The following is a 20,531-nucleotide window of genomic DNA, read 5'->3' on the forward strand; positions in this document are numbered from 1 at the left end:
AACGACACAAAGATTGGACCTTTTCATAGTGCAGAATATATTTGTATATTCAATAAATTTTTTCATTGCATAGTGAATATGTAAACTCATAGAGGATCTATAGATTTTACCCTAAATAATCTAAAAAAGTTGCTAAAATTTTACACAGTAATTTAGTCTGAGGTTTTCTTTTATGTAATTTGGGTTTACTTCTGATTTTTTTTAAGATGTGTAAATTGAATACAACAAATGAAAATAAGTCATGAGAAGTTATAAAGGAAGAAAGTAACTTCACCCTAGACTAACCAGGATTGAACCTCAGTATGCTGTTTGAGGTGATTGTTTTTTAAGCATAACAAGTTGTAAATATACTATGCTGTCTCTTTAAGACAGCGTTTGAAATTAACTTCAACCATGTGTGTTTAACATAAAGCTATGTTTGCGTCAAATCAAATGTTTATTAATGAAAGCTATTTTTTATACAAGAAACAGCAAAGATAAGCCATCATTACAGAGATGTACACTAGAGCTGACACATGTAAAAAGTTCATGCAGAGGCTTCTGTTTCCAAAGAAAATAGTAGACAATAATACTAAAATTACTGGGTTTGGAACTCTATCTTCTTAAATGAGCGATAGCTTCTCTCTGAATTTACAAGTGGAAAATGCCATTAACAGATAGGACTAATACACATCAGCAGGCAGGTAGGGAGAGTGCTTGTGAACTTTATTTTACAACTATTGTGCTTAACAAATGTGTGGGTTTTTTTTTTAATAATAATATTCTCCAAATGAGGGGTGGATATATTACTGCCAGGTTGCTCTGGTTTTATACATGGTTTATCTAATTCCTTTTTTAAGCCACATAATTTAAGCCTTCATTTGTGTCAGACATCATAAAGAACAGAAAGTTTGTTAACATTCAATAGATGACATTTAAGTCTCATTCTCTCTCTCTGTCTCTCTCTCTCTCTCTCTCTCTCTCTCTCTCTCTCTTTCTTTTGGCTCAATAATTTTTTTAAATGTATGATTATCATAACCTAATAGTGTCTTTGTCTTCACTGCAGTGGATTTCCGATCAAACTTTTCCCCTTCTTTTAATACTTTAGGGAATTTTCAAACGTCGGGATGTTTGGCTGTAATGCCCCAAGATTTGTTCTCCCTGAAAGAAATCATAGTGACAATTTATTAACTACAGAGCAACTTGGCTTGTAGGGGTCTTCAATTTCTATTTAGATTTACAAATATCCATTTGTGCTAAATAGACCTGACATTAAATCTTAATCATATTTAAGGCTTCTTTTCATGCAATTACTTTATCTGCTAATTTATCTTTTTATTCTAAAAATTGAATGGATGTAAATCAGTGGGGCATTACTTTTATTAGAAGCAAACATATTTAAAGGTAATTTCGAGATTGAATTACACTTGCATATGCAATGATGTGTGCATTTATGAATCAGAAGTTTGAAAATCTAACGTCTCTTTGTATGTTTGAATATTTTTCTAATTGCACTACTATTTTTATATCTTAGACACATAGATATTGAAAACACACTAGTACAGGTAAAACTTCAATAAAACTGATGGGAAATAAAACTCCTTAGATTCAAAGTGGTTTATTCACACAAATTTAATAGGATATATCACAATTGTTTGGTCCATAAATATTTAGGGGCAATAGTTTCTATACAATGCAATTTTATCAATAAACAAAGAAACATGGACAATTTTTGCTAGACCACTTACTGTACTATAAACACGAAGCTCAATATATAAGATTATTGAATTTATCAACTATATTTGAAAGAGTGCACAACTGCTTTCTATGACATGTTTGTCCTCTCTAACAGGATACACCATAAAAAGGGTTTCAGAAATAAGAGGTAAAACAGTACAAAACTAGAGAGGTGTCAAAAGGGCTTAAAACAGTTAATTTAACAAACAACACATAGATCCTGATTTTTCACAAACTTACTCCCAAGTTAGATCATAAGGCACATATGAGAACTGAGTTATAATTAGTCTACTTAATAAAGTAGATCTAGAGTACCATAGATTGTTCTGTCAAAGAACAAAATTTATAAGTATCAATAATTTACCTGTAAAGTGTGTTCATAAGATCTCAGCCTTACCAAGTTGTTTGGTCTGGTTAGTGGGTAAATGCCCAAAATGTAATAGAAATATGAAAAGTCAAGATTTAAGCTCCATATAAGATGATAACCATACTTGCTAAATATATAATGGCAATCACACCTTTCTTCTGTTACAGTGTTAACTTATCTTCCATCCTCTTTATTTTTTTAAAAAATAAGCTACTTTCTGTGCTAATTTTCTAAAGACCCTGAGCAAAAGTTACAATAATGCACTTTAAAGTGGGCAGTGAACTGTCAGTATGTAACCACACATTTATACAGCCAGAAGGACACCTTTAAAATCTATTAAATAGCCACTTCGACCACCAGAGCAGATTTAAGGGGTCCAACATAAAGTGGAGAATTTGTGCAAAGTTATTCTTAACAATCCACTAAAGCAAGACGTATATCTTGACTTCTTTTTTTTAATTATCTTAGGAAATCCACAATCTAATTGGTATTTAACTACAACAGAAGCATAGAGTTGAACATTCACCACTGCCCAGACCATTAAGATTTTACCTTAAATTAAAAGGAAAAAAATGCTACTGTAAACTAGGAAATATATTCAGATCAGCATCCACGAGGCTTCTGAGTTTATCTACTTGAAGATTCATAACTTCAAAATCTCAATGTCAGAGATGCTTTTTGTTTTTGGTACATAAATCAACCTGTGCCAAAATAAAATGAAGTAAAGGAAAACCAAGGTATTCTTACTGGGTCTATGAAGGGGGGGTGGGGAGGTGACATGTTATTTATATAAATAGAATGCCAGTTACAATATTGTGGAACAGCTGAAGCAAACCAAAGCCAATTAATAGAGCTACTAATTAAAATTTTAACCAATTTTTGACTTCTTAAAAAATTATATTTTGCTTATTTCCATTTTCCCGGGGAGGGGGAGGAGAAAGTAACATAGGAAGAATGGTCTCAGAACTGGGTTTTGGGGTTATTTTGTTTTTCTTTAGCATGAGAAGGTCAAAAAGATAGAATTTCAACTTCTAGGTAGAATTTTGATGCATACTCAGGGAGTTTAAGTATTTTTTTAAAAGCTAAAAACCAAATAGCTAAGTCCAAAGTTTAGGGGATTGTACCTTCCTAGGAAAGATTTCCCACCCAATTGTTCATACCTATTAAAATTTGCTATTGTTAGTACTTTAATCACATTCCTCATTGGAATAAACAGTTCAGGTGAAAAATAGTATATTCTTTTTCAGTTTAAATTCTCTTAAGCGGGCAGTTTTCAAAATTTAACAATTACATACAATTTCAAGATTTAAAAAAAATAACAAATATTCCAGTTCATGATTCACCTAATCATTTAAGCAGGAATATGATTAATCACCCATTATAATAACCACTCTTTTTTTTTTCCTTTGAGACTCTGGAAATAAGTAACATACAATTTTAAGAGGCACTTATATTAGAATGATTAAAAACTTCCCTTACCGATTGAAAGATCTAATTAGGTTTTTTGTTGTTGTTGTTTAAAAGAAGAAAGAAAAGGAAAGAAAAGAAAAGAAGAAAAGAAAAACAAGTCAAGTAGATAATTTATGTTCCTTTAAAGGAGACCACACTGTTAAACTCATTACCAAGTGGCTATAGATGCTACACACCGAGCTGTCATTTATATCCCCCAAATGTCTTATGGGTGAAAAGGGGGGGGAGTCTTGTAATAAAATAATAATAATAATAATAATTAGAATCATAATAGTAAGTAGTAAGAAGAGGAAAGCAAAGCCATGTTAGAAGAGGTTGGTTAAGGTAGTTTGGGGGGGACTCCCCGGCTGGTGGCTGTCCAGGGAAGAGGTCACGGCTGTCACTACAGTTAGGGTGGGGTTAGTCAGGTCTGTTAAAGTGGTCGCTGTGCCCGGTGGAGTGAGACCGCCGCTGTCCGCCGAGGGCGGGGCCGGAAGTGAGGAGCCATCGGCTTTATCGACACCCCCATTCTCCTGCCGCAAAAGGTTCCTTCTGAATTTGGCTCGTGCGTTTTGGAACCAAACCTGCAAACCAATCCCAGTGGATTTCTTTACCGATTTTTCTTTTTTTCTTTTCTTTTCTTTTTTTTTTTTTTTTTAAGATTTTCTGTTTTCCTTTTTTCTTTTTCTTTCCTACTTTGTTTTTTTCAAATTATCTATTTCTCCTTTTAAATGAAAAGAAAAAAAACATATCTTGTCCCCCTTGGGAGGAGAAAGGTTTTCTCACTCTTTTTAAACAAAGAAATGGAAGTAATACTACAGAGTTGTTTTCTTTCTCAACTGTATACATATTCTAACCCCCAGCATCAACAAGTGCAACTTGGGAGACTGGAAAGGAGACACACAGAGAAGGGTGGGGTGCTGGTTACCCTTATTTCTCCACCCCTGTCTTTTAAGAATAGGGGAAAGCAGGGCCACTGAAAGTATATCTCAAATGCGGGACCACTTTGGTGAAGTAGACATCACCCACACGGGGTTATTCCTGAGTCTAACAAGAAATACTCCACATAGCGGGAGAGGGAAAAGAAAAAACTTTTGCAGGTCCCAAACAGGGTGAACCCAACATTTGTGTGTATGTATGTTGGGTACACACGTGTGCCATTACTGGGACCTGCGGCGTATTATCTCTTAGCTCTTTGACTCAAGCCCAGAGCTCTAACACTTGAGCCACAAAAACTCCACTTCCAGCTTTTTGGTAGTCAATTGGAGATAAGAAGCTCACAGAACTTACTGTCTGCAAACTACTGGCTTCAAATCAGAATCACCAAATCTTGGCCGCCTGAGTAGCTAGGATTACAGGCATGAGCCCCCAGTGCCTGGCTACTGCAGAATTGTGGATGCCTGCTATTTATCACTGATGAGCTCACAGCAACCCGTTAGAAGAATTGTGTAGTCACAAGGCCTTACCATGGGGACTTTGGAGAAGCAACTGGACAGCAGAACTAGCACCCCGCTTTTCATTTCTGTTTGTTCAAATGGGGAAAATGCTTGCTTCTCTTGGTTACTGAGACACTAACAATACTTGGCTTTTCAGGAGTTGAGGAAAAGACAAAGAAGAAAAAAAAAAGATGCACCTGAATTTGCAAGGTCCTAACACCTGAACGGGTGGCAGGACATTTCCGTAGCAGGACAGCACCACCGGCCCCCTCACCGGGCGGTGCGCTGAGTCGAGTGGGAATGGCAGTCTCTAGAACCACAGCTATGCCAACAATCTCACTGGTGTGGTATTGCTCAGCAGTGGGAGAGAGGCCCTTCTCCCCATCCACAGGGAGAAGAAAGTGGCCACGTCTTAAAATTCATATGAAATAAAACAAAAACCTGGCTCTCTTTTTTGGGAGGGGGAGGGGCCTCTAGGGACCCCAGTCAAATCTCAGTGTATCCTGTGAGGAGAAAAACTAGGAAAAAACACTAATCAGAAGCAGAAGAGCTCATGGGGAGGAGGTCTGCGCACTAGCACGGGGAAGGGAAATGCACACACAGCCAACGATGGAAGCGTCTTACCTGCAAAACTCTTTTGGTCAAGCCTGTTTTCTGAGCGAGCTGCTTCAGGTCCTTGGCGTCTGGGTTGTGGTTGATGGCAAAGTAGGATTTCATGGTCCGCAGTTGGTGGTGCTTAAAGGAGGTGCGCATGCGCTTGGTCTTCTGTGAAGGGGCATAAGGCTGCTGGTCCCGGTCCAAGTGGTCTGCCTCGTTCTCATTACAACCTGTTGCAGTAAGGGGGCACAAACTGGGATTAGAGGCCTGGCTCAGGTGGGAAGTGCCTGCCAATGAGCACAAAGCCTCAGAGACCAAGTTCTAGTCCTGGTCTCCTACCACACCCCACCCCACCCCTGAAAAAAGCCAAGAATACACAAACAACTGCTTAGTGAAAACTCTTGCAAGCTGTCCGTGGGAAGCTACTTATGATCACGAAGACGCAGAGAAAGAAAGTAAACTGTCAGTCCGAGGAGGACAGTCAGCTAGACAGAATTGCCAGTCGACCAAACAAGTCTGCAAAGGTGCACACCACCCCTTTACCTACTAGCAAAATCTACCAGATACCTCTTCTCCTGGGTTTAGTGATGGGGAAGATATACAAACTCTAAGTGGCAAAAGGGTATGCTAGAGAGAGGGCTCCAATAGTGAAAGAGAGCGGGCCTTCCTGTGTCTTCCAAGACTATCTCGTGTGTGCGTTACTGGGTTGCTTTTTATCATGAGGCATAAATCCTGGGGACTCACCAAGGAAGGAAGTGGCTCCGTTACTACTTTTTTTTTTTTTTTTAACATTTCCTCATCTTTCTAGAACTTTCTCCACCAGGAAGAAGAAAATGTCTAGGAAAGGCAGAGGCATTTGAATATATATGTATAGTTTGATTTGCAAGTCTCATGTACGTGTAAGAATATCACCTCTGAGTCTTTCCCACTCTGATTCGTCAGCCTTGGCTACGTGAGGAAGGAAGTACTTTTCCTCTGGAGTTATTCTAAGGAACATTTTTGGAAGAGGATGAGCTCAGCCTCCTCCTCCCCGGGCTCCACACCTGACACCCTCCCCACAGCTTAGAGGGTGAAAGTCCTTACTTGCAAGCTCAGATCTTAGTCCCTTCTGCTCTGGTAATGTGGGAGTAGGAAGCGAGCGGTGGCATAGACTGGTGTTACAGAGAGAATGCAGACCCTCTCTCCTCCTCTAAAGCCTGCCTTGGCACCAAGGGCCAAGGAAGTCAGCTTTGAGCTCAGCTACAAAGTCTTCCTTTCCAGGATGGGAAGCGCACATTTAACAGGAGACTTCTCAACCCCTCAGAGCTCTGCACAGGAAATACAACTACCAAGTGAAAACACTTGGCAAAGGATTTACAGAGCTGCCAACTTGGCAAATTCATGGCCCTCTACATGTCCAGACCTTATTTTATCTGGAATCTGACACACGTCATATCTGGTTGTACTGTTTTCCTGTATTTCTTGAAATCAACTGGATCCTATCGCTTGACAAGGAAAAGCCTTGATTCCAAAGAAAAGTAGAGCATCTCTGAATAGCACTACCATCCTCTTTTTTAAACGTGTTTTGCGCCTACAGTCCTCTTAGGATCACTTTTTTGTGGACTATGCAGCAAATCGTCATATACATAGAGGTATAGATATAGAGGACTATTATATATTCAGTAGATACATCTTATATGTATTCAGCTAATATTATACATATCTATGTTTTGCAGTCATCAACCAAAAGATCAACTTCATATGGAACTCATTTAACAAGAAATCCTCCCTAATAAAACTAAGCATGAACTCATGTCTCATAAACACGCACACATACATACCTCTGTACATACACACCCACACACACGTGGGAAGACACACATTTGGCAAAAGAGCAGATGGTAAGTTCTTTGAGGCAAAGGGGTACATAAAAGGATGAACTGCATTCTCCTTTGGCTCTCCTGAGTAAAGTAGAAGACTTGAACTCAATACATATTCAATCAAAATTGTGTGTGAGCATCTGTGTATGTGTGTGCTGGCCCTGAGGCTCGAACCCAGGATCTGGGTTCTGTCCCTGAACTGTCTGGCTCAAGGCTTGTACTCAACCATTTGAGTCACAGCTCCATTTCTGGCTTTTTTGCTGATTAACTGGGGATAAGAATCTCACAGAACTTACTGTCTGGTCTGGCTTCAAATAAGAATTATCAAATCTTGACCTCCTCCATAGCTAGGATTACAGGCATGAGACACATGCACCATGCTTTTCAATCAAGATTTTAAACTCTCTATTCATCAACAAAATTGCAAGTAATTATTCATGCAAAAACCAAATTACCTGAAATTGCATATAAGTCAGTTACCTGAGCCTCAGTGTCTGTAAACCCATGAGAATGGTAATGGATTTCCAGAGCTAACCAGAATACACTTTACATTTTATCCTATTTCAGCTCAGTGGAACTAGGTCAAGTTCAAACAGTCTGCAGAATTGCACTTCTATATCCTGAAATGGCCAAGACCTCATCTCCTGGCTGGCTACGAAACACCACTTACATCCAGTAAACGGAGCCATATTTCATGACCAGAATACCCACATGCCCACAATGGAAAGGTCCAAGAGCCACGTGCTAGGCACTGGGGTCTTCTTCAAGGCAGATCTCCTTTCTATCATATGTGAGAGATTTCTCCCAAACAGCACATCAGATTGAATATCACAATGGGGACAGAAGCCTTAGCTTGATGTTTAAATTATGCCTTTGTTCGTTCCCCCTCCTCCCACTCCACGGCAGGATTTCTCAGAAAGAAATATGGCTCCCAACTTAGCTATATAATCATTCATCTTTACAATGGATTTTGTTTTCTAAAAAATCCACAGTAAGATTTGATGGAAGTGATTTCCTGAATATGTTCCCTTGACCATGATCACCGATTTAAAACTCAGCAGAGCATTTTAGTGTATTAAATACAATTGCCAGGGTGCTTGTCTTCATGTGAAATTATACAATTAGGTGTGGAAGGAGAGAGAATGTCAGGTCTTTATTAAATAAATATTGCTATATATGGTTTCCATGAGGCTATGTTAGTGCTTGTATTATGCCACTTAATAGAGAACCTATTTCTTCCTCAGAGTGAGTGGGTTCATTCTTCCATGCTGTCTTCATTTAATGACAAATGCATCACCATACACTTGGAATGACTGGACTGCCCCCCACTCCACCACCTATTTCTAGGCTTTAGGAGTATTTTCCCATGGAAAAAATTGCTTTAGGTGTCCATCTATAAGTACGTATCTGCCACTTTTAAGGTTTATAAGATCAATGTATTTTATTTTCAGTCACTAAGAGATGATCATTTGTTCTAAAGGTTCATAAGCCTTCTGAGAATTAACTGACTCCTGAGAGACCACTAGAGGGCAGTGCCAGGCCAATTTAACAACCACAGGCCTCAGAAGTTTGGGGGGGGGGGGAGAGAATCTAAGGAAAGGAGATATTGAGAAATGGCACAATAAATAAATAAATAAAAGTCTCCTAATTAATAAATTATTCAAGTAGAACTTGTCTATCCTAGACTAAATCTTCTCAGTTCTGGAGGGCTTTATTTCAGTATTTCAGATAAACTTTCCATGTCTCTAAAATATCTGGAAAATTCATTTACACAGAGGTACAAGCTAAATCAGAAATTTATATGACATTTGTCTAATTTATATGACATTGTCTAAGAGTCGCTGGCCATGTTTAGTTCTCTGATTGTCTTTGAATCATAAACATGCTTTTGCATACATGCTTTTAAAAACACCACTAGGTAAATTATATTTTGGTTCCCATCAATGTTATCTTCTGTGAGACTTTACATTAAAACAATATAAACCCCAAAGAAGGCTAAGATGATGAGCTAAAACTGTGGGCCTGTTTGACTTTTGACATTTTAACATGTGCCTAACTTGCTGAAGGGTTTCTGTCTAAAGTTGTGAAACAAACTGGGATTCAAGTCATAAAGAATTTTTTAATGGGTGTGGGGAGGAGGGTGATTTCTGGCTAGGCATCTTTAAGCCAATTCCTTGAGATAACTTCCACCTAATCTTAAAGAAATATGTATTGTTTTCTCCTATCTGAGGGAAAAGTCAAGAAAGAATGGAATGGGTGTTGGGGGAGGGGGGAGAAGGTTTGGGGGAAGCCAGCAACTTTTCCTTCTTTCAAGATCAAGACATCAGCTTTCTCTCTGACTTGTTCTTCACGACTTGTTTGCAAGCTAAAGGTCGAAGTAGCACCAGAGGAGATTTTCATCCTTTCTAAGAAATGAATTTGTGCTCTAATTCTTTTCAGAGAAGAGAAACTAAATTTATTATTCTTAAAGCTCCCTGGAACTTTCTAACAGAAAGATCCAGGGCACAAAAAAAAATCAAATTTAGCTAATTAGATTAAACAAACAAGCAGAAGGCAGGCTGGCTCATAGTTGAGCTAGAAATCGCCACGCTTCTTCACTTATCTGGCAAAGGGAGTCTCTTTTCCAAAGAACATTCTCCCCGCTGCCCCAGCCCAGTTAATCCCACACACACACATTAAGATCCTGGTGAGTGGGTCTAGACTCCAACGTCAGTGCCCTGCTTTTCCTGCTACAGGGACCGCACAACAAAGGATACAACTGAGGCACTGGGCAGAGTGGCCCCTAACAAAAGCCACTGCCCAGAGCAGGGGGAAGAGGAAGAGAGGGCCACTGCGGCTGCCCTGCACTGGCAAAACCGGGGCTGCCCGCTGCCCGCACACCTAGCCCAGAGCCTGTTTTGCAGCCCCTTTGCCTTTTGTCTTGATTCACTAACCCTGCCTGGCAGGGAGACAGAGAAGCTAAGGCAGCCTAGCTGGGATTCATTCCTCCTCCAACCAGAAGGGGTTTGTGGTTTTTAGTGAGAGGAGGATGGGGGGGCACCCGGGCAGCGCAGGATTGTACCCTGCTTTCCCTCTGCCTGGGATACTTCTAGCAAGTCACTTGACTGAAAGCCGGTCCTTGAGCAGCGATTTACATCACCATACCAGGCGTGCTGCGCGCTATGGATACCCATGCTTGATATGCAGACTAGTTGGGTGTTGGTGATCATGAAAAGGTAGCTGTCACAAGAATGAGGAGAAGGAGGTGCTGCTTGCTGAGTACCCTCCCAAGATAGGTCTGGGCCCAGAACAAGAAGCATGTAGGATCTTGAGCTGGGGAAAGTTAGCCGGGACTTTTCTTTTCCCAGTGACTGAAGCTCTCCAGAACTTCCATCCACTGCACATTATGTAATGTCCCACTTACATAATGTGAGATTATGGTCTGCAGAGCCTCTGGGCTTCAGCTGCAGGACGAGCAAAGGACACGGGCTCCGAACACGGATAAAGAGGGGGTGTGTCCCAAAGCGAGGAAGGGAGAGTGTGCTTAGCCTGCTGCCAGGTTTTTTTTCTTTCTGAGTGCTTTCGTGGGTGACGGTAGACCCCAGGACCCACACGAGAGGCTCAGTCCCCACGGGGAGAGGAGGGAGATGTCCACCCCGAAGGGCTGCAGGGAATTCTGCTCTAGCACCCCCTTGCCAATTGTGTTGCTGATTAACTCTGGGCTGGAGGACCACAGCCCCCTAAGCTCTAGACAGATGGGTTGGGCTCTGAAGTTTTGTGGGTTGGGTTTTTGTTGTTGTTGTTTTGTTTTGTTTTGAAACCTCCCAGCTAGGATCTATAATTTGGCTTCCACAAAAGGAATTGCCCTAGGGCTGTTTTGCTCTCCCTGGGAGCCAGAAACCAGCGGGCTCATTAACTGAGAGGCGCACAGATCTGGCTCTGTCCGTTTCCAGGAAGACACTATGGAGGGCCCTGGCTTCTATGGATTTTTTTTTGGGGGGGGGTGCCCTTTTTTGCCACACAGTCGAACAGCAAGTGCTGCCTTCCTCTTGCCGCCTGCCCTCTTTCCTTCCCTTGGCCCCTCTATCTTCCTTGAGCCTCAAAGGGGGGTGACGACGTTCTAGAGAGACACAGGCAACGGGGGTGGGGGGCAAAGTCCCCTCCTGAGGGGGGGACAGACCCCGGGGCCGGAGACCTGGGCGTCCTGAGGGGTGCGACCCACCTGAGTTGTAATTGACGATGTCCACTCCGAGCGCGGGGCTCTTCCGCTTGCGGGGCCGCCCCTTCTGCACGGTGCCCGCGCCGTTGAAGTAGGGCAGGGCCAGGCCGCCGCTCTTGGCCGCCAGCTCGGTGTAGCTCAGCGGCGGCGGGTACTCTCCGTGCAGGAGGCTCTCGAAGTGCGCGCGGCAGTACACCAGGCTGTCCTTCATGCCGAAGTGGTCGCCCGTGGTCAGCGTCTTGTTGCAGGTGGAGCAGGTGAAGCAGCTTAGGTGGTAGACCGAGTCTCGGGCGCGCATGACCATCTCCGACGCAGAGATGCCAAGGTGGCAGCGGGCACATCTCTGCACAGAGAACCTTCTGGAAGCAAACAGGAAAGTCAGGGCGCCAGTGGATGCAAGGAAGGGCGGACGAGTACTCTCCATAGCACCTGAGGTTGGTTTGCAATAACCAAAGGTTGAGGCCTAAGAAGGCTCCAGGAGGACCAGACACCCACACCCACATCCATCTTATTTGCTCTGCCAGGACAGGGATCCCCGTTAAAGCCGGCGGAACAGAGAACTACCTGACCTCCTTGCCATGCAGAGTGAAGATTTTACAAAGAACCAGCCAGGCCCTGGTGGCCACTTAGCTCTGTGGACTGAGGTTCAAAGTCAGCCCGGGCATGAAAGTCCTTGAGACTCTGATCTTCAATGAACTAGTCACCGAAGAAAGCCCGAAGTGGAGATGTGGCTCAAGTGGGTAGAGTACCAGCCTGGAGCAAATCAAGCTCAGAGACAGCACCCAGGCCCTGAGTTCAAGCTCCAGGAATGGCAAAAAGAAAAAAAAGAAAATTGAAGCACAAATTCAGAACACTATGGAAAGAAAGAACGTGAGCTCGCAATGCTGGGTGAACCGCTTCGGTCTTATTCCACGAATAACGGCGAGATTATGTGCTGTGGGCACGGATTTGAAAACATACAGAGAGCCCCAGAAACATAACTCTATGGAGGAAATCGTGTTTTTAAAGTATTTGCCTTGCTACTTCCAGGAATAAAGCTAGGTCACCTGTGAACTCCCTGATCGTTCCCGATGCAGAGATTCACAAGAATCCATGAGCGCGCCTTGGCCCTGCGTGCTCTCTAGCTCGGGTCTCTCTTGCTGTAAAGGAAGCTGGGGGACTTCCGCGTGGACTGAAGTTGCACCCCGGCTTCGGTTCCTTTTCCAGTCACTTACAACCTTGCTTACAACCACAGCTACCACGCGCCCAGTGGGGTCCCAATACAAGTCTGCCCAGTTTGTAGTAAGCGGAAAATTTAACAATAATAATAATAACCTGCTCTCGTCTTGGTCAGCGGAGAACGATCCCTGTGCGTGTACCCCAATTTCTCCGGGTTCTCAAAACCGGGCTGGGGAACACTGGGAGCAAATGGTTTTTCACTGGTTCCCCGCGCCAGACCTTGGGTTTACCTTCCCCCTAGGACCCATCCTCGCCCGTGAATCCCTGGGATTACAGTTCTGCGGCGCGTGCAGAGTAAAGAGACAAAAGCGTGTATCTAGGGAGACAGAAGGGAGCGCGGGGACAGGGACGTGGGGGCACTGTGTCCCCCACTGACGGGAGCGGGCCCAGGGCAGTACCTGTAGTAATCCTCCTTGCAGTAAATGCTACCGTCCTTGGCGAAGCAGGTGAGCTCGGACTCCAGCGCCAGCTTACATTCACAACACTTCAAGCACCTGAGGTGCCACTGCTTATCCACGGCCAGCAGGTAGTAGCGGTCGGAGATCTTACCCCCGCAGCCGGCGCACAGGGCGGGCTTCTCGGGGCTGAGCGGGGGCATCCCCTGCAAGGCAAGCACACGGCCCGGCTGACTCTCCTCCCGGCAGCGCGCAAAGGGAGTTTGGGGGGCAAACATTTGCAATTTCTGCTCTGCATCCTCCCCCTCTTACACACACACACACACACACACACACACACACACACACACACTCACAACACACACTCCTCTTTTTGCCCAGTCCTGTCTCCCGATCTTGCAGACACTGTGAACTTGAAGACATCGCAGCTGCCCCCAATCTCGCTTGGGAAACAAAAATGATTTACAAGTCAGTGTGCGACCCTCAGTTAGAAGAATTAGATGAACATGGTGGGGTAGTGGTTTATTTCTCTCTCTCTCTCTCTCTCTCTCTCTCTCTGATACAGCCTAAAATCGCATGCACAAAAGAAAACAGGAGGAATCGTTCGTGGGAAGCAGAAAGCACTGTGGAATGTCTGCCTTCTCTGGACGCAAACGATTTTCCCGTGGCGTTTCTCCACGCGCGTGCAGACTGGCGTGGGCATCAAAAGCCCGGGAGCTGCTGTTATTACCTGTGCTCACGATTGGGTCCGGACTGGTGGGCTGAGTGGGTGTGAACTGGGCAGGCTCCTAATTTTCAAGGGCGACTGTGAATCAAGGATCAAGCCCGCTTCCAGGTCTCCGCGGCACACACACACCCACACACACAGATCTTTGTCCTGAACATGTTTGATGCTCAAATGGACGGTTCCCACCTGGATCCGAGGGTGGCAAATATCACCTAGCGCTGGGTTTCTTGTGGCCGTTTACTTTTAATTTTTTTTTTCCAGATTGTTACCCACGAAGGGAAGAAGTGAATCGCGGGACCTTTTCCTCCCGACTAGCCGAATTCGGGTTGGGATTGGCGGGATTAGAGCTGTGCAAATGTCCACAGGCCTCCCTAAATCCGCCCCGTTGGCTAGCGGGGTGCTATCCTAAACTCTTGCCTGTTCGGCTTCTAAGTGCGCTCACCGGGGTCGGTTTGAGCTGCGTTTCCTTTCTTCCCAGAGGCAGATCTACAGACAACGCTGTTTGGAATAATTTCCGGAGACTTCTGCTAGTCCCCCCGGCCCCGTTCGTAAATAGGGGAATACTTCGATGACTATGTACACACACACACACACACACACACACACACACACACACACACACACACACACACATATTAAAGAGGACCAGACTTTTATTACGATGAGCAGCGGTCACACGGGCGGGTGGCTATTTCGTTTTAAGGTTAGGAAGTTCTTGCTTTGGAGGCTGCTCCTGGGCATTTAAAAAAATGAACAGCATACACACACACACACACACACACACACACACACACACACACACACACGAGACACCCTCCCCCGGTGGGAAGTCAAGGCACAAAGGAACTGAGAGTCAGGATGTCAGAAACTAAAAGCGCCCGCGTTTGGGATGAGGATCCCTGCGTAGCGGGACGCACGGAATGGGGTCATTTCTGGGCCCAGGGTCTAACGTCACCCCGCTCCGGCTGGGCTCGGACGTCTGCGCGCCCAGCCGGCCTTCCTCGTAATTCCCGGCGCCCAGCCCATCCTGCCTTCGGGGCTGCAGCTCTAGCCCGGAGCCCCGGGACTGAAGTTGGGGGACCCGCGGCGGGCCGTCCTCTCCTCTTCGCCTCCCCACCCCAGTACCGCCTGGGGCTCTTCCTGCGTGAGCGGAGGGGAGCTTGGGGTTTCTGGAGCTTAGACACTTCCAGTCCGAAAGGGAGCCTTGCGCCTTTCCATCGCCCCGCCGGCCCCGGTGCTCGGGCGAGCAGCCCCCGCTCACGTCCTCCACCGCTGGCGCCCTGGGAGCCGCCGGCCGCAATCTCCCCGGGCCCGGGAATGGAAGCTCCGGCTTCCCGGAGCGCGCCCGGGGCGCGCGGAGACCCGCCCTTGCTTACCGCGTCCCGGCCGTTGAGCTGAGCGCCTTTGGCCAGACGGGCCTCGGTCTTGGATCTGCGCTCCATCTCCTCCATGATCCCTTGGATGTGGCCTCCGGAGATGCCGTGGAAAAGCATGGCTGGGGGGCGGAAAGGACACGAGTTGTCTTCAGCTCGGCACCCCACTATTTCCATAAACACACGCCGGGGACTCCGCTCATCCGCAGGAAAGGGGTCCCCCCAAAAAAGGATCGTAGAGGGCCGCGCGCGCGCACGCGCGCGCGGAGAAGCGCAGTGATGCTTGGAGACGGAAGACCAGAGTCAGGGCGAGGAAGAAAGAGGGCGGACCGCGAGGGCAGAGATGTACTTGTGGAGTCGGGGGAGAAAAGGACAGTCCCCTCAAGAAGAAGAAAAAAAGATGGACAAGGGGGGAAGGAGAAAAAAAAAACAGAAAAAGAAAAACACTCCCTCGGTGGCCCGAAGGGGAGAACACAAACCAACGCGGGCCGAGGGGGGAAAAAAGTAAGAGAGGCGAAAAGGAACGGAATCTCACCGCGTGGGGAGATCGAGTTACTAATGGGAAACAACTGGGGGCGGGGGGGGGACAGAGGAGGAAAACAAGATCTGCGGAAGAAAGAAAATAGTTTTGAACACAAAGAAGGAAAGAAAAGGGGGGAAGGCAACCGAAGTGGTGTTTTCAGCGGTCCCGGGCTGCGGGCGCGTTCCCAGTGCCTGTCGGTGGGGTTGGGGACTGGCTCCTGCCCGAGCTGTGTCCAATTTGTTAAGAGACTAAAGCCAGCCCATTTTTGATAATTTAGTAGGAGGAGTTCTCTCCCCGGAGCTGCCACGGATTTTTATTCAGACAACAAAGACCTGTCATACTCCTCTCAACCCCCTGGCGACGCGCAAGCTGGGACAAACATTACAAAGGGGTGGGGGGGAGGGAGGGGAAGAGAGAGGGAGGGGGGGTGCCTACCTCTCCCCACCGCACGCCCGCGTGCGCCTGCACACACACACACACACACACACACACACACACACACACACACACACCTCGGAAGAGTTCTCAGCAGCGTTTTAAAGGGGGTACGGGCTGGGGTGGGGGAGGCGCAAGGGAAACCCTTATTGGCCCACACCCCCGAGGTTATGATCAGACCCGGACTCAGCCTTCTCTCCCCGCCTCTCCCCCCCCCAAGAACACGATCAGCCCCAAACTTTGTGTTTCCTTCTGGTTCCTGGGTCAACCTCCCCACCCCCCCCCATCCTCCCTGCCTCAGGACGGTGCGTCCTGCGGCCCGGCCTCGCCCCGGAGCCGCGTCCTCTGCGGTGTAAAATAAAGGAGGGTGGTTGGAAGGACCTAACCTTTCCAGGGATTATTGGGGGGGGGGGGGTGGAGTTCAGGGCGTGGTCTTGCAGACTCGGGTTGGGTGTCCTGCCTGGAAGGAAGGTTGGGGGGCTCTGTGATCTAGCCAGGTCGAGTCTGGGAATGCCGCGCTGCAGATCTGGGGGTCCCCGTGGGAAACCTGTCCACGTGAGGCCGGGATTCGGGACTCGGGCGAGCTTGGCGCGAGCGGCGCTGGGAACGCGCGGGGCCCCGGGCCCAAGGCTGCAGGACGAGGGGCTGGTAAACCTGGGCGTCCCCCCCAACCCGCGGCACCCACCCGCAGCACACTTTAGGGGACTGCGGGGGGGGGGAGAGACACGCGGGACGGCAGAGCCGTGCTCGCCAGGGGCGGGATTGTTCCACGGCGCCCCCATTAAAAATGTCCACAGTGCTCTGCTGGGATTCAGTCCCACGCGGTCCCCCGGGGGCCGGAGCCGGGCGTGGCCACCAGACCCGGCGGAGCTTTACCCCGCAGCCCGCAGTCGGGCCGGCCCCACGCCAGCCAAGGCCCCCTCGCTCTCCCCACCCCGTCCCCCGGTCTCCCCACCGATCTGCCCCAAAGCTTCTGGGCGAGGGGTCCCCTGAAGGACTCCGAGGAGCCGCTGGGCAGCAGACCCGCTTCCCTCCGCCCGGGGGAGCCCGACGAGCAATTGTAGCCAACTCTAGAAAGAAGTGGGGAGCGAAGAAGCGAGGGAAGAAAGGGGGAAGAAGAGGAGAAGGAAAGAAAAAAAAAGGAGCCTGAGGATGAAGGGGGACGCAGAATGCAATGAATGGTGACTCCCCGGACTTCCTGTCTGCACGGCCCTCACCACCTGTCTCCCACCAACGCCAAACAGACCTCTGCCACACACACACCCCTTTGTTTTTTTGGTCAGATCACATATAATGCTATTTGCAGACGGGATGCTTTTAAGGTCCTTTGGGTGTCGGAATATAGCTCGTGAAAATGTTTGCTTGCAAAGGAAAGGGAGGGGGGAAGAAGCCAATCAAGTGCATGAAGCTGAATCCAAGCCCCACCCCTCTCCTGGGCTGAGGTACCTGACAGCAGGACAGCTATTTACTGTAAGTAATGTAATTAGCCCTTTTGGATAGAAATCAATGAGCTTTTCAAAGCCACGTGTGCACTTGGAGGACCCCTTGGAGGAGCTGAGGCCCCAGCCCTTTCAGAGACAGCAGGTCCTCTCGCAAAGAGCGGGGCAGACTGCCTTCCCACACACCAGCAGCTGGGCTGACTTTGAGCCTGAGGAGAGGCTGAGCCTTCTGCAAGAAGAACACTGTAAGTTAATCGAAAGGAAACTCCCAGCACGAACTCAAGAACCTCAGCTCACCTTGTCCAGTTTCTCTGCTACATCTTTTCCCTACTCCCAAAATAAGGATGTCTGGGATTGGGTTTAGTTCTTAAGACTTCACGCTCAGAATAGTCAAGAGGAACTCACAAATACCACGCCTTGCTTAGAAGAGATGGAACTTTGGAGATTGTATGAAGGACAGCGTAACAACTCTTGAGAGGAAAAAAAAAAAAAGCAGACCTTTGTAAAGAGTTTTTAGGGAAGTCCTGTAAGCCTTCCAACCATTCACTCATTCATTCATTGATTCATCTATCACACACACATTTTTAAAAACTAAAATATCAGGTACAGGCAGAACATTAGCTTTCTGCCTTGAACTGGAGCTCTGACTGCTCTTATAAAACTCAGGTTATAAGTTCCTGGGTCCAGAAAGATTTGCTATTTCTCACAAAGAAGAGAAACTGGCAGGATGCTTTCCCCGCTCAGTGAACACAGGAAGTCTGTAGAAAACTGCCCGGGGTGGAGGGAAGGAGGGAGGGCTGGGGTTTGAGAGGTCTTAGTTAGCTCTACAGACATGCCTCCCAATAGATCCAGCCCAGCCTCCCCTCACAGTGCCTCAAGAACTGAGGGGGGCGGGTAAGATGACCTAAGTATTACTAAGCATTAGAAGGGTGACCTGGAGTGTCCTAACCTTATTGTCTAGGAGCTCCCAGTGACTGCTTAGAATCCCTTCCCCTGCCACTTCCCTATTGAGAGATGCTAACGCTTCCAATAAAGGCTGTTTCTCAGAAGCTTTGCTTCTGGCCAGTGCTCCCGAGAAGGGGCTGGGGCAGGAAATGTCCTCTCTTCTCCCATCTCTAGGCTGAATGGCCAGCGAGTCTTGTATAAAAGTTACAGCATTAGATTTGTCAGTCGCTGTGAACAAGTTGCTGCTCAGCGGGGCAGGTGCAGGGGTGAGGGGGGGCAGGTGTGGGGGACGAGGGCTCTGTCTGGTGCACAATCCAGCACACAATATCAAGTTTCCTCTCCAAATTCAAAGCACCCTTTGGCATGGTGGGGCAGATCGCTGGCCTGGTGCTGGACACCCGCAATGCACTGGTCGCTTGATCGCTCTCAGCCTCCCAGCACCCAGCCTTGGCTAGCTACTTCAGGAAGGCAGACAAGACTCCGGTGGGACACACTTTGGCATTTAGAGTTCCAATAATACAATCTCCATGAAGGTCAGGGGACCTCACGGTAGGGACCTTGTTTAGGCTTGACAGTGCCACTTGGATAAAGGGCCCTAGAGGGAAGGGGGGAAACATCGAGTGGACGCTGGGCTTCGACTAGTGCTTGCCCGGCTTCATCCAGGGAACCGGTGGGGTTTTCGCCTGGCGGGGGAAGCACAGGTGATTCAAGGTATTTGTGGATTTGAATTCGGCAGGCCATGATCCTGTGCCCCTGAATGTGTGCAGGAAAAGAAGAGCTACCTTAGGGTGGAAATGGGAGTCGTGTCCAGCTTCTGGCACTGTGGGAGAGCACCCCCAAGGACGGCAAAAAGCTCAGCCTTGTTTGGGAGGAGGGGTACAAGCGCCTAGAGCGTCCTCACCCGGCCTTGGACGTCCTGGCTAAGCTGGGTTGCCGGTGGCCGGTGGTCTCGGAAGCACAGCTTCTGCACACGGAGCCGAGCAGCTGCGGGCTGGGCTGCCTCGACTCCAGGCAGATGCAAGCGAGCCCAGCCGCTCGAGGCACGGAACCCCGTCCGGGACCCCCGCAGGCCCGCACCTTCTGCAGGTGCAGGCTCGGCGGACCCGCGCGCTCCTCAAGGCCCCGGCGCGCCGGACACCGTCCCTACCCACAGGAAAACCCCTGGGCAGCAGCCCACCTCCTTCTTGGCCCCTGGTTTTCCACGGGAACGGGGCTGCCGCCAAGGGCAGAAGAGCGCGGGCTTCTGAACCCCGCAGCTTTGCACGCGAGATCGGCGGCACCATCCCCCGTGCCCCCCACTCCCCAAAAAGAGCATTGTCTCAGATCCCGCCCGAAAAGGGCTGCGCGGGATGAAGCGGGAACAACCAGGGACCCGGTGGGGTGAACTCGATGTCCGGGAAAGCCCGGCTAGGGGTGCAAAAGGGCGTCTTCCCGGAGGGCTTGCAGCCGAGCGACGCCCCCAGCAGCTCCGCCCAAGGGGTCGTCCACGGAGCTCAATGACACCGTGACCTCTAGCCGGAGACCCTGGGAAAAACATTCAAAGAAAAGAAACAAACAAAAAGCCAGCGTGGCGGGCGAGTGTGTCATTCATTGCACGCGTTCCATTTGGAAGACAAATGCCCCGGCTTCGTGGCGCGCACGCGGGTGCAGACACGCGCGTTGCACGCGGGCCCAGGGCAGGGGCGCGGGGCGCGGGCCGGACCCCCACTCACCTGCCTCGAGGGTGGTGCCGTTCAGCATCCTCGGAGCAAGCGGCGGCTCGCGCGGTCCCGGCGGCGCGCCCTGGCCGAAGGAGAGCGGGCGTCAGCCGGCCAGGGCGCGCGGCCCGGGGCCCCCTCCCTCCCGCTACCCCGT

The 20,531-nt window shown here is 48.1% G+C and overlaps 1 protein-coding gene across 5 annotated transcripts; it reads right to left on the reverse strand.

The window, feature by feature from the left end:
• Nucleotides 1-414: 414 nt before the first annotated feature.
• Lhx9 (LIM homeobox 9) lies at nucleotides 415-20,439 on the reverse strand. 5 transcript variants are annotated; one of them, XM_070041475.1, is made up of 6 exons: nucleotides 20,390-20,439; nucleotides 15,339-15,457; nucleotides 13,239-13,441; nucleotides 11,626-11,981; nucleotides 5,593-5,795; nucleotides 415-1,140 (listed from the first exon to the last, which is right to left on the reverse strand). In XM_070041475.1, exons 1-6 carry the CDS (start codon nucleotides 20,415-20,417, stop codon nucleotides 1,084-1,086), a joined length of 966 nt encoding a protein of 321 aa, XP_069897576.1. In that variant the 5' UTR covers nucleotides 20,418-20,439; the 3' UTR covers nucleotides 415-1,083. The 5 variants fall into 5 exon arrangements, with proteins under 5 accessions (XP_069897576.1, XP_069897574.1, XP_069897573.1 ...); XM_070041472.1 differs by lacking the exon at nucleotides 415-1,140 and adding an exon at nucleotides 3,859-4,116 and having other exon boundaries at nucleotides 20,390-20,417; XM_070041473.1 differs by lacking the exon at nucleotides 20,390-20,439 and having other exon boundaries at nucleotides 15,339-15,512.
• Nucleotides 20,440-20,531: the final 92 nt, after the last annotated feature.

This window comes from Dipodomys merriami, unplaced genomic scaffold, assembly GCF_024711535.1.
Source record: "Dipodomys merriami isolate MVZ:Mamm:240054 unplaced genomic scaffold, mDipMer1.0.p SCAF_31, whole genome shotgun sequence".
Lineage (NCBI taxonomy): Eukaryota > Metazoa > Chordata > Mammalia > Rodentia > Heteromyidae > Dipodomys > Dipodomys merriami.

Excerpts from the sequence above, each read along its gene's own strand:
- Lhx9 (XM_070041471.1), bottom strand. The coding sequence starts at position 15,512 with ATGGAAATAGTGGGGTGCCGAGCTGAAGACAACTCGTGTCCTTTCCGC. Across the intron at positions 13,442-15,338 it reads AGCTCAACGGCCGGGACGCG|GGGATGCCCCCGCTCAGCCC; the intron begins GTAAGCAAGGGC and ends CTTGCCTTGCAG. Across the intron at positions 5,796-11,625 it reads CATCGTCAATTACAACTCAG|GTTGTAATGAGAACGAGGCA; the intron begins GTGGGTCGCACC and ends TTACTGCAACAG.